Consider the following 13,941-nt stretch of genomic DNA (forward strand, 5'->3'; position numbering starts at 1 on the left):
AATGCCTCCTCATGTTAAGCAAAGATCATTGATTTTATCTAAAGCAAGAATTTGTACTGTTTTAAGGACTTTTTAATTTTTAAAGCTATACAAATTCCATAATGTGGAAAGAATACAATGAAATTAACAACCTTTATGCCTTCACAAGTACTATTGTGTAGAAGGGTCATGAGTAGAGGTCATTACCAAAAAAATGCATCTGCAATAGGATTTTAATTCTGGCAATTAAAAACAACCACCTCTGATATTGATGCATAATAGTGGTACTGGCAAAGCCAGCCTGTGTATTCAGGTGGTTTCTTCTCTTACTACTTTTCATATTTTGGAAATTGGAGGGTATGGTCAAAGGCAATGCAAGGAGCAGTGCTCATTGCAGTATTGCATGAGAAATGTATCCTAATTAACCTAACCCTGATCATCCAAAACTCACACAGAGTTACCACTTCTCTGTCAGATCCAGGTCTGCTCAACTTTGCCTGAGCTATTCAACCCTGAAGTGAACCTGTTTCCCCTTCTCTCATAATGTTTCCTAACACCTGTCCAAGTTCTGCAGTTTGATCGGATTGCTTGTTGCCTACCACGATAACAAAAGTATAATTGTATTCCTTCTTCTTATATTTGAGTTCTTCCTGGAGGGAACAGATTTTGCAGCTGAATTTTTAACTTCTTCACAAGGTTCCCTGTCCAGTACGGAATTTTCTGATGCCCTTTCCCATAACAACAGCACTGAGATGAAGTACGGTCTTTGCCACTGAGCATTGCTAACACTAGGCAAGATGGTGATGTAACAAGTATCAAAGTAGTAGGTTTAAGTAGTTTACTCTTACCTCCTCAGCTTGCTGCTGCTCTTAATGTCATTTTTGTAAGTATCTTATCTAAAAATGGATCCCATTCCCCAAGATAAAAACCAGACTCATAATTAAATGAAATTGCATGTTTTTCAAAACAGTGATCTCTCATATGTTCCAAAATTGTTCTTCAATTCAAAGAGGAATATCTGTTTTCCTCTATTTTGGCTATGAACAATCATCAGGAAATGATAACGCAAGTTATCATTGTGATTTTTGGATAATTACAACTCTTGTCCTTCCAAAAGAAACCATAATGGACTATCTATCTTCTTCCTAGCAATCTTAGATTCCAGGAAAACCCTAAAAGTAGTCAGCGTTGGAAAGGAACAAGAGAAAAAGCAGTGATACATTCAGTGGCCTTTCCCGCCTTGGACACGGACTAAGATCAGACACTGAGTTCATTTCCCCACTGATTTATGCTAGTCCAATGTTTAGCTTATGCATCATGTCATACAGATGCACAAACCCACAGACAGCCTGCACTGTTCAAACTGGGCTCTTTCTTGACTATTAGTGTTGACCATATCCTACCAGGGTTGCAGCTCTGCGGTTTGCACCTTTTCTCCATCCTTGACTAGCTTCTAGATTTCCTGCTTAGGAAAAATACATCAAAATGATGTCTAAGAAAGCCAGCAGAATCCACCTTTGCAGAACTCCTTTTTTTTCTGCATGTGCTGCTCTTTCAGCCTGACACAGGTGGTCTTTGCATTAATGCTGTGTTTCTAGACCTCCTGGATGTATTTTGAACAACAGAGGAAAGATGTGGAGTACAACAGTAAAAAAAAAGGCCTGCTAATGTCCTAAATTTATTTGAGGACCTATAGCATAAATACATGTGAGGTCGTATTTAAGAAAACAGATGCATGACTGATCTGCATTGATGCTGATGAATAATATTTTGTGTGCATGAGAAGGTAAAAATAAAAATTGATTGAAATCCATATTTTGCTCAATCTGCCTGCATTTCACCCTGTACTCAAGCACGCTCACAGATCCAGGAAATACACCCTGAAAGCTTTACATATATGACTACTTTCCTTAAGCCCCAGCCTCACAGTCTTTCTCCACAGTAGAACGTAAACCTCTGCTTAAAGCTAAATGTGTAAGAACTCTTCTGATAAGGAATGTTTTTCTGAGTTAGGGTCACAGATACTATCGTGGCAAGTGCTGCATAAATACCAATGGAAATTTTCAACATTACCACTGTGTCTGGGGCCAGGACAAATGATTAAGGAACCTCTCGATAACCTTGCACTGTTTTATGATCCATCCTCTCAGCAGCTAAGCAATAGAAAGAAGGTAACAGATTTATCTTGCCAGCAAAAGCAGATTGTAGCTGCATAGCACAACGATGATTCTCTTAATGCCATTGTGTCACAAACTTGGCCAAACAGGCTTAAGATAAGGTCAGACTAAAACTTTCAAAATTAACCAATCTGTGGGGTGGAAGTTTTGTCTCCAAGTGAGGGCACCTGAGCACAAAGAGTACTGGCAGCATGTGAGGACATTTTGAACCTTTATGCCAGCATTGTGTGCTTTACGCAGCTGTAGCAGCTGCATTCAGTTCAAGAGAAGCCATGTAGAAGACAAAGACTTGATGCAACCAGAAGGTGAATTCCCCCTATTCCAGTGCTGCCTGAAGGCTAATCTCAGAACTATATTTAAGCCAGTTTAAATACTAGGTAGATGAGTCATCACCACATGAAAATACCAAGGAATTTTGCTTCTATGTATGCTACACCTGAAAACAACCTCCTTTTCTTCCATGATGCATTCCCCAAGGTGTTTTTACCACAGTCTATAAGCTGATTATAGTTGCAGGCTCATCTTGTGGAGGTAGAGTGCCTACAGTTCCCTGCCACCCCACAATTATCAAAAATAAAAAATAATCTAATTCTATGATTCTGTTCACCCAAATGAATATGAACTATTTATCTGAGACTCCTCTTATAGATAATGAAGAAAAATAGCTGCACTGGGTGAACATTCATCTCATTCTAAAGCCTGTTGAATTAACTGTGCACCCAAACTGCCTGTTCTCTTCTCTGATGCTGAAGGATGAATTGGTAGATCACCATCTTAGCTGTAGGGAGGAGACCTGAATCCCACTCACCTGAGAGTAGTCAAATGAGATTAAATAACCTCTCCTAATCCAAAGCACAAGCAATTTACTAGGTACACAAATATAACCATCCAGGAAGTGCAACTCTACCAGGGTTAGAAGGAGCTGGGACTGGCTAAAGGCCAGCACTGGCAAGGGAGAGCACTCCATTCCCTGCCTCAAAGCCACGGTGTAGTTGCCCAGCCATGCTGTGGGCTCACAGCACATAGACTGTGAGCTGATGTGGCCAGGGAACTGCAAGGGAGTTCCCATGGAAAAGTTTTGTTCTCTCTTGGAAGGCAAATGAAGGCATGAAAAATTGTGAAGGCAACACAAAGAACTACATTTTCCTGGTAAGAATAACAAGCTTGTGTGGAGTTTTTGCAGTGAGAAGAACTATTTTGGGGGTTTTCATCATTAGTAGTAGTATTTTTAGCATTATTGTGTCTCCTATGAGTTTGGAGTCAGGTGCAAACACAAAATAAAGAGATGATACCTAACGTGGTGTCTGTAACCAAAGCAAAAGGCAAGAGAAAAGAGAGGAAGCCATTCATCCAAAGGAAGTACCAAGGAAGCACAGAAGATATCGCTCAGAGTGACAGGCCATGACTTTGAGGTAGCAGGGGCTCAACCATTGCCAAATTTTATCATAACAAATATTGTCTATAATACAGCATCTTGAATCCTTGGGGTGTTGCATAACGGGTAATAAAAGAGTGAATCTTCTGCAGCTCGAAAACATGAGGCTTGGAGGAGTGACTTACAGCAGTATCAACAAACAACTGCATCACTCCATAAATATCTACCATGAGGCATCTAACTCTGCCACATGTCTGACACATATTAGCATGCAGTAATTTTATCATCACATTGTATTTCATTTCTGAGGAGAGAAAGAGCATTTACTTTTCAACAGCTCCAGTAAAATAATGATTTTGATTCTCTGTCAGCTATGAACTTCTGATGTATGAAGTTGCATCCCTGACTGTATTCCCTCTGGAAGCATGATCGTACATTATTAGTGCACAAATAAGCTATTTTTAATTATAGTGAATATGACCACAGAGAGACAAAACAATTAGATATTTTGACCTCCTACTAAAATTGTTCTCTGAAACATGATGGGCTTGTCATGGGATTTTTAAGTGGCTGTTACAGTCTTTGTCATCTCAGAAGCATGGATGAAATTTCAGGAACATCCGGTACTTCACTCTGCCTTCAAATGTTGTAAACTAATACTCAAATGTCTTCTAAAAATGTTTCATCTCTCTCAGTGCAGTGCCTTGTCCAGACTGAACATTCATTTGATCATCACAGGTACAGCATTAATAACCTGAAGGAGCATTCTGTTTATAGTGGGGACAAGTTTAGGCCCTGTGAGGCAAATTTCCAGCTGTTGCTTTTTAAAAAGGGTGATTTCTCCACTGAGAGCTGTATTGAAAGCATACAGCTCTATTGTCTAAGTATATAGCAAAAAAATATGCAAGGGGACGAAATTTCTCCCCTGAAAAAGCTCAAGGACTGAAGAACAGGCACAGGAAAATTTTGCTTCCCTCACCCACAATCCGTGCAAAACCTCTCTGCAGTCTGTCTTGAGAGTTAGAGAGTGTTGGCCTTGGCCGTGCATCCTCTCAGGAAAGGGTGACTGTGGGATCACAGCACTTCATCCTGAAGTCCTGTGAGCCATGGCTGCTGGAAGAGAAACTGTACAGAGCCTTGCCCTGCAAGAAGAGCAGTGAAGAGTTGCCAGAGCACAGAAAGAAGGACTGGCAGGTATGTTACTTGTGGGTTTGGGAGGAACATAAATTGGTCAAACTCATAGTCTGGCCAGGTGCTGTATGAGGTGGCAGGGGGCTGACAGAGGGACATTGATCTGAGGCTGTCACATTTCTCACTGATACATTTGTGATGTTTGAGGGCCTCTTTTGCTAAAACCTTATCAGTACATTTTCTGACTGAGACACAAAGCCAGAGGAGGAGGAAGTTCTAGAGAGCTCCTCCACATGTTCAGTGTGGTAAAAAGCTTCCTCCAGACACGCCCTCTTGAGAGTTTGTCTCTTGGGCTCCAGTTTAACTTCCACTGAAGAAGGAGACGTAATTACCCATTTTCTAAACTTGGTGGTCAAGGTGGTGATAAAACTTTAGCTGAAGATGGTATGTTTCCACAAGTAAATCGTATTAACTACTCTGTGGCTTCAAGAGAACAGCTGTTTTATATTTTGAGTGGCCTTTTGAACTAGAATAGATCTTTTGTGATGCTACAGCAAACAAATCAGACTTCTTGCATTTTGGTAACATGCTTACATTATAAAAATCCTTGGACATGAGACATTTTGATTGCTGTATTCTCTCTTCAGTAAACCAAAATATTCAAAGCAAATAACTGAAAACATCGGAATTGGACATGGTTTTGTAGAAGCATGAATCTCAGAATATTTCATATAATTTTTCATGTCCAAAGCAGAGACTGATAAAATTTTATCAAAATACCTCTCATAACAATATACTTTTAGCCAATTAGGTCTTTATACCAAAATGGAGCACTTTTTTTCCAGCCAGCAAATATTTTGAGTATCAGCTACAACTCTCATTAAACAGATGCTTCTTCCCACAGCCAGGTCTTTTGGCTCTCATGGGAAACATCCCCCAGTTGTGATCTTGAAGGTAACAGCATCCACTGTGCATCAGTTTTCTGGCAGTAATGGAAAAGCTCGAGTGGTAGATGAAAGACAAAAGTTGGTCTGCTAAGATACGGATTTTCTTCCTGTTCAAGCCGAGTCATTTACATTGAGTGTTTACCTTTAGGTCCCTCCCACGGTGACCACGCAAAGTATATTCACTTGGTAAGTAAAAAAACACAGGTGATTTGTCATAAATGTCCAGTGTGGTGACTCACTGATATGTCCTAAATTCTACTGACAGCCTTGGGAGTCTTGCAGTACATTTTCTGAACCTCTGCTTGTATGCTTGTTCATATGGTCTTGCATTGCTGCGATGTGTTGAGGCAGATGTGCTGCTCACTACAGAGCACAGCTAGAACAGTATCACTTCACTGTACACAAGGTTGGGTGCTGGCCTAACACTATGACAGGGTGCACACCTCAAAAATAGCATATTAAATGTGTTTACAAAGAGCATGTCCAGGCTGTGGTCACTGTCTCTTGATATTTGACCATTCCTTGGAAGTCACCAGGGTTTGGAGAGTGAGTTTGGAATGGCTCAGTAACAGAGACCTGGATGAAATCAGATGACTATGTATTCTTTTAATATTTGAAAATATTTTTTCAATGTGATGAAGGGTCCTTCAGTTAGCACTTTCACCAGGTTTTGGGTTTGCCCCAAGACACTTTAATAAATGTTTTGGATGTGTGACTAGGCAATTGGACAGCTGGGTTTCAAAATGTCACTTCACAAAGCAAAGCCATTGCCAACAATGAATGAACTTATGTTACCCCAGTCACATGCATACATTTTCCTGGAATTGTAGTTTTTCTTGAGTAATATTTCCCTAGCAATTCAGAAAAGTATCCTAACATGGTTTCTGAGTCACACTGCTAATTAAAGTGAAAGGTTTTGCCTGTCTTTATGGCACATTCTCCATGTGCAAAGTGACATATGATACAGTAACATGATGCAACTTTTTCGCAATTCAACATGACTCAAATAGAATTCTCTCCCCAGCTGCACTCGAACAGTGAGCACACTGCGGCCAGTGACCGTGAATTCTCCAACCCAACACAGCATGCTTCCCGTGAAAGCATGGCTCAGACAAACCCATCCTGACATCCCGGGAGTGAGGAAGGCAGTCACCCCTTTCCAGACCCATTCATGTGGTGCCCACATTGGATTGCCAAATCCCACGAGTCCAACTGCACGTTGTTTGTGCTCAGGACGGCTCTGTGGAAGCAGGACGACCCTAGATGGCGTCCTACCACCAGCTGAGTGGCGGCACACGTTAAATCACCGGGGGGAAAATATAAAAGATACACAGCTGTCCTTCACAAAGGAAGGAAGGTGGACTTTTCTTAATGCAAGGAAACTAAAATAGCCTGTGCAATTGTTCTGCTGTTCATTGATGCAGAAGCCCATCTCCTTTGCGGGGATGTTAAAAAAAATTCTGCTTGGTCTTCCCATGGGCAAAGAGGGTCTGTGCAGCTGTAGAGGGGGCACTCAGCATTTTGTTTCCACTCCTCAAATCCCAACAAGATGTATGAAGATTTGAAAAGCATGCTGGGGAGGTAGGAAGCAGGTGGAGAAATAGATTAGGGAATGGCACATAGTGAGAGGAACAAGAAATTTCTAAGGAATAAGGGTTTCTGTAGGAAAGTTACCGTGTCAGATTTACTTCACTGCATCCCCTCAGCAATACAGTCATTTTTGAGACTACATCTCAAAGCCAAGCCCAAGGGCAAAGACCAGTTTTTTAACTGGACTTACTTGCCCTGAGAAGAAGGCCTAAAAGAAACACAGATCCCACTGTTTGATAACTATAAAAAGTATTGTACAAGTTTTTTCATGGGAATAAGCATAAATGAGTTATCACCTACAACAACTGTACCTTATTTATTTTCCCAAATGCCAGTATGGCATCCACAGGAGATAAGACACAAGTAAACCTTGTATGGAATAGGGACAGTGTGGATCAGAACAAAATCTGCAGGCACCATGGCAGAGGTCTCACCAGCCAGTTTGTTTTCCTGTTTTCAGGCAGACTTTTGCTTTGTTTGCCTCCTGTGGGAGTCTGCACTGATACCACCACACCAGTGGTTAGAAAAACCACAAATGCCTGTGGGGAGAAAGCACTAGTAGGCTGCAGAAAACAGACACAAGCAACATTTGCTAAGCCTGAGCTGATGGCTTGTTTTGGTTGCCTTAAGACCACTAATTAACAAACAGATGGCCCACTGCCCTCTGAACCTGCCTTCTTGCCTCCCCTTGCTTTCACAGACCTTCAGATGTGAGCTACAAGTGATGGTAAAGTTTAATTAGTGCTGTCTTAATTTCAAACTGCTGATTATTGGATTTCTTGAATGCTGCATCTGATTAATCTACGCAGCCTGGTGTACTTTTCCAAGCTCTGCTCTATCCTCAGACATTACAATCCTAGCTGAGATGGACTGGATTGGATCAGCAGCTGGGAGGGATTTTTTTGCTATTTCTCATGAGTGAGAACTGTTCTTGATAAAGTGGCAGTGTGTTAGTAGTTGCCTTTCCAAATTGATAAGAGCCAAGGACGGATGCTGTGCAGCATGACAACAATACAAGATTGTTCTGTTTTCCTTCAGTGTACCTTGTCAAGACAGTAGCAGATAAGTCAAAACAAATTGGCTTTCCTCACAACTTCCTTGATAGCTTCTCACTTCTGAAGGAAAAACACAAACAATCATTTCTGCAGGAGTGCTGTAAGTATATTTTCACACATTTTTGGCTCATCATGCCTATCAGAGATGGTAATCACAAAGAATCAAAAGCAGCAGACAAAAGTGGGAGAATGAAATATTTCTGAAAACTGTGATTTCATAATATTTGTTTAGAAGAGTTTCCTAACTTTGAAAAGAAGCTGGATTTGAGGATCAAAAACCTCATTTAAACAGAGAAATTATTTCCAATGACAATTCAAGTTGCTTTTTCTAGCAGTTGAGCATTTTGCTGGAATTTCAGGGGTTGCCTTTGAGGAAGAAATCCCATTACATGGATGATTTGTTGGAATCTAACTTTTCTAGAAACTGAGCAACATTTGCAAGCAGGTTTTAGGGAGCTGTGTAGATCTATCTGAAAACCAGTGTCAGTTATTATTACAGAGACAAAAGCCTACAGCCAGCTCTGCTGCTCAGGTTTCCTCTCAGAGCTCTGTTTCAGTAGTACAGACAGACAGACTGCAGCTGGCTCTCAGAAAGGAGATGTAAAGAACTCCCTGATTTCTTCTGCCCGTGGTCTGATGGCTCTCCAATATTTCCATGCCTTCCCAAGGGCAAGGCATTCTCCACTTAGGTGGTCCAGGGCCTCAGGATGATGGGGAAGTGCTGCTTCACTCACCAGTGGACAAGGGCTATGTACCAGCTGTGTTTGGAAAGTGGCTTCCCCCTCTGTTGAGTTCACAGTGGCAGGAGATTAAGAAGATCTTTTTGAGCAAGAGCGACCACTTGAGGCTTTAACTGTGTTTAGTGCAGAAGTAAAAAAGATTTAGCTGTGGAAATGAGTGCATGTAACAGAGAGCAGCCATGTTTACCTCCCAGCTAAGCCCATCTAACCCCTCAGTCTTTTGATCAGAAGGCAGCTTTATAGTTCAGGGACACTCCTCAGGCCTATCCACTGCAGGTTTCTCTTTAACAAAACCAAAGGAGGGACCAACACGTGGAGAACACCTCTGCAAAAGGAAAAGGTTGTGACTCTGTTTAACTTGGGACCGAGCAGTTGTCCCTTTCTCTTGCCTGTCCCCAACACTTTATTAATAATGTGAAGCTGCAGAATAGAGCAGGGAGCAATGAGACTTAAATTCTCAGAGATCAAGACTTGCAGCCTCATTAGAGAGGCAGTTTTAGTGTTGGAAGGCAGAAGCAGCTCTGATGGATCGTTGGCTTTTCTTGGCAAAAAATTTGCCTCGGCTCTGATGAATATAGGACATAGCTCTTCGCATCTAATTTTAAAATTCTGGAAAAAGTAGTTTATGTCTGTTGCTACTCTAGGAGAGGAAAAATTTGAGGGAGAGAGACAGAAAGAAATTTGCGGTTCTCTAGCTGAGAGGTTCCAAAATGTAAGAGACTGTCGGGACAAAAACTTCAATAAGGAATGTTTAAAGCATTTCCTGATGAAAAAAACTTTAAAAAATAATTCTCAGTCTTCAGAAAATGTATGTGGAAATCTAACTCTTCCATGAGGACTTCAGGCTGGCATCCTGAACCAAGCCACTGGTGCACAAGGGCCAGCCTTGACATCAGTTCAGGTCTGGAGCCGAGCCCTGTGGGACACCTGTGTGGCTGTGCTGCCCCTGTCTGCAGCTGCCCCCTGCTTCCCACCATAAGCCTGTGCTCCAGTTGTGCCTCAGACCGCCAGACACTCGATGTTCAGGCTGAAGCTTTCCATACTAGATGTCTGCCTCAAAATTATTTTAATAATTTTATTTGCTTTCTCTGTCACAATGGTTTGACTGCAGTGGAGGATGAAGCTCCTCTTTTATTCATGCAAACAATTTTTCTGTTTCCCTACAGTGAATCACAGATGTGAATTTTTGACACCTGAGGAACCTTTTTTGGCCCAGATGTGTCTACTGCTGTCTTTGAAAAAAAAACACCCAGATGTAAAAGCCTCCAAGAGCAGCAGCAGAGATCTCCCAGGGCTTTGCAGCAGTCAGGTTCTGTGCTGATTCCAGTCCATTCAGGAGTAGAGCAGGACATGGGTGCAGGCCACCCATGGGTCCAGGTCCAGCCTATGGGGCCAAGAGCACAGGATCTGTCTTTCTTCCTCCTCAGGCCACAGGGCTGTGGCATCCAGGGATAAGAACCTGCTGGATTTGCCTGTAGGAGGGGAAGGAGATGAATACTGATGGAAGAGGGCAAGACCTGGCCAAAGAGGCTGACATCATCTTTGGAGATCAGAACTAGAAATGGGTCAGGAAAAGGAAAGCTGGGTAAGTTAAAACCACAGGGACAAAGCAAGAAGCTATGGATGGAGAAGGGAAGGGGGAACCATGGTCAGATATGACTGGAAAACAAAAGTGTCCATTAGGGCTGTCTCTGAGGTGCTTGGACAGAACTCCTGAGGGTCTGAGAGAGAAGAAGGAGATCCCTATCCAGAAGGAAGCAAGTGGGAAAGAGGGTGGCACTTGGATAGCACAAACAAGAGACCAGTGAGAAAACTGAGTCCCTGAGTCCTGGAAGTGAGGAAATACAGGTCAAACGCTAGGAATAGAACAGGTCAGGAATGAAGAAAGGAAGGAGGAGCTCTGACAGGCAAGGAATACATGTGCATGGGATTCCTGTGCCTAGAAGAGGATGAAGTTTTTGAAGGGTTAGGAAAAGCCAGCTGCCATGGAGATACTTGCTGGATCATGGCAGCTTGTACATAAGCTTTTTAACATTCATACCTTTAATCAGGATATTTGAAGGGGAATAAGAGAATGTTTAAATCCTTAGTGCCCCGAAACTCTATCACATAATACCACACTGATACCACCTGATGGTTTAAACCATAAACAGGTTTAAAATTTGAGGTGTCTTGATCAGAGCTCACCTAACTTGGATTCATACCATGGGGGATAGAGCAGGTTGCTGGTGCCTAACCCTTCCTAGGTCTCATTAGCTGTGTATTACGTGAATCCTGACCTTATGGGTTTTATCCAGGCAATACTGCTGTTGATCTTAAAGAACTTTACAAAAATAAGGTAGGGTAGGTGAATGCAATACATCATTTCTGCATACTGCAAACTCAGTGTGAGGTGCAAATGGTAAAAATAGTCATAACCCTGTGTACCATCCAACACTGTAACATGAAGGACTTTTTGTGGTTTATTTCCACGTATGTACACACACAGAAGCCCACAGGTCATACAGGAGAAAACAACCCAGAAAGCTAACATCCTATGTAAAACATAAAAAGAAAAACAAACAGTTTAGCCAAAAACCTCTGTCTATACCAAAAGAGCCAGAACAAGCAGAAAGCCAGTCTTTTCCTTTTGGCAATCAGCAGCCAATGCAAGTGAAATACAGCATTTGAGTGGGATACCTTTTTGAGTGTGATCTATTAGATTCCTTTAGGATAGGATTGGAGACTGTCAGTGAATTGTTTCAACAACAGTAGTCTGTGGCTAAGCTGGCTGCCTGACAGTGGTAGCCAAATTTCAGTGAAAAGAATCACAATTGTACCTATGTTGGATGGACAGTCCTATCAGAGTGAATAAACTGTAAGCCAGTGTAAGCTAGCAAGAAGATCTCTTGCATTTACTCTAGGCAAAGTGGATATGGATTCAAAGTTTATAATTAAAGAACCTTCCAGTGGTTTTACTATTGTGCTGAATAAACTTGTGTCCCACACAAGGACAGAATTATCATCCCTGCAAATTCTAAAATGGTTACTATTCTGTATTAGAAAGCACGTTCTGGTTTAAATGCAGTGATTCCTACAAGTACGAAACTGGTGATTTGTCATGGAGTGCACAAAGTTAATGCATTAAACACAGCTGATTACTCTGGTCCTAATGCCTTCAAAGAATTGATTGCTGAGGTTGTAAATTAAAAGCTTGTGAACAGTCAGCAGGCATCAATCATCCTGAGGCACACATTGCTCACCACTGCTGACTTATTGGGCTGGCAGCAGCAATCTGCAATTAGGCACACAACTTAGCATTCTTTTCTAAAGCACAGGTCAGCATGCAGCAGGCTCACAGACTAGTGTGTGATCATTGCTTGCAAGCAGGAGGTTTTCTGAAGTGAAAACAAAAATATTATCTTGTTTTGCTCTGCTAGTGAAAAACAAATAATTTGTCATGGACCACACACTGAATTAAACATTTTTGAACAGACTTCACATGTAGAAGCTTGTTCCAGTTTTTGTTCTGATTTTTCACAGTGATTGTCCTGGATATTCTCGCATTGACTTAAAGTCAGATCTGAAAGATCCTACTCTCACGGTGAGGCTTCAGCTTAAATTTTGTTTCATGTATTATATTTAGAAGAAAAGTTAATGTCCAGGCAATGTGCTTTATTATTACTAGCTGCTGTTTATTTTAAAATCCTATATAACTTTTTCTAATGAAGCAAGAGAAAAACGTTTCTCTCATATCTGGCAAACAAGTGAACAACTGATGAACACATGTTCTTACAGGGAAAATTTCAATACTAGCATACTAATTCCTGCAATTATAAATACCTGAAATAAAAAAATGTATTTAACAAATATTCTAAATACTCTGATTCACACTTCTTTTTCAGGTTTTTCTTTTATTTTGCATGATTGAAACTAAAATTTTAACTCAAGAACAAAGTATACAACAAGTACTTAATAACTAGTAAAAAAACTAACAAAATATTAAACAGAGAATATTAATTTAAATTCCTTGTAGATTCATTTTCCTTTGTGCTGCTAAACATCTCTGCAACTAAACCATTACCAAAGTAAAAAATAACAACATATTACCAAAACAGCAAGAAACCCACTACCTTGCACATTAAATATAGGTAATTCCGGCAGCTTGTATTATTAAGAATCACAGTAAATAAAGTTCACTTGCCTTCACAGATCCATTCTCATAGTCAGATCCTTGCAGCAGATGTAGAAAAGAAACTATGAAAATATTCACAGTTGCCCACGGTTTGTACATTCTGATGTTTAAAATCCACAGGTTACTACGGAGTCGTCGTCGTACAGCTGGAGGTGTCTGTTTCAAAAGGCATTTCTCTTCCACCAGCACAGAAAAGCTTCCAGAATTTCTCTTATAAACTCACAAAGGATTCCAACATCCAAGAGTAAATATCTGTCCCTTTGCTGCTCAAAACAATTGTAAGTTCCTCTAGAGAATGTAATTTCTTAGAGCAGATCTTAGATACAGTTGAAATAAAATCATGATAAGGTTTTAAATAGATCTATATCTGTATGTATACACATACACACTCACAAGTGATCAGGTATGGATTCCAGTTAATGAAGTTAAAATATCTTCCATCAAGACACAAAGATACATTCAATATCCATCTGTGGTCCAGAAAATGTGAGAAATCTGCTCGATTCTGTGCTCCGTGTTACAGCAGGCTTTTAAGATGGTAGTGTAATGGCCAGTGTTTTGAGCCGAGAGCTGTAATCCAACTCTGTATTAAAACTTTTTTCACAACCTTCATGGAAGCTTGCAGAAGCATGTGTCTTAAATCTGATACAGACTTTGGCAGTAACACAGGCAAATTTTGGCTCAAATCCCATTTTCTTCCTACCAATAGCATAGCAGTTTTAAAACTAACTGATGCAATCTAGACTCCCATTATTTTAAAGAAGATTACCTGA

At 40.9% G+C, this 13,941-nt stretch overlaps 1 protein-coding gene across 1 annotated transcript in view; it reads right to left on the minus strand.

The window, feature by feature from the left end:
- Positions 1-13,721, minus strand: part of VEGFD (vascular endothelial growth factor D) — a 29,416-nt gene extending 15,695 nt beyond the window's left edge. Inside the window, exon 1 of the mRNA XM_082278121.1 lies at positions 13,178-13,721. Coding sequence (XP_082134247.1) covers positions 13,178-13,267 — 90 coding nt within the window. The 5' untranslated portion in view covers positions 13,268-13,721. The remainder of the gene's footprint in view (positions 1-13,177) is intronic.
- Positions 13,722-13,941: the final 220 nt, after the last annotated feature.

The sequence above is a fragment of the Coloeus monedula genome (assembly GCF_965178545.1).
Source record: "Coloeus monedula genome assembly, chromosome: 3".
NCBI classification, from domain to species: domain Eukaryota; kingdom Metazoa; phylum Chordata; class Aves; order Passeriformes; family Corvidae; genus Coloeus; species Coloeus monedula.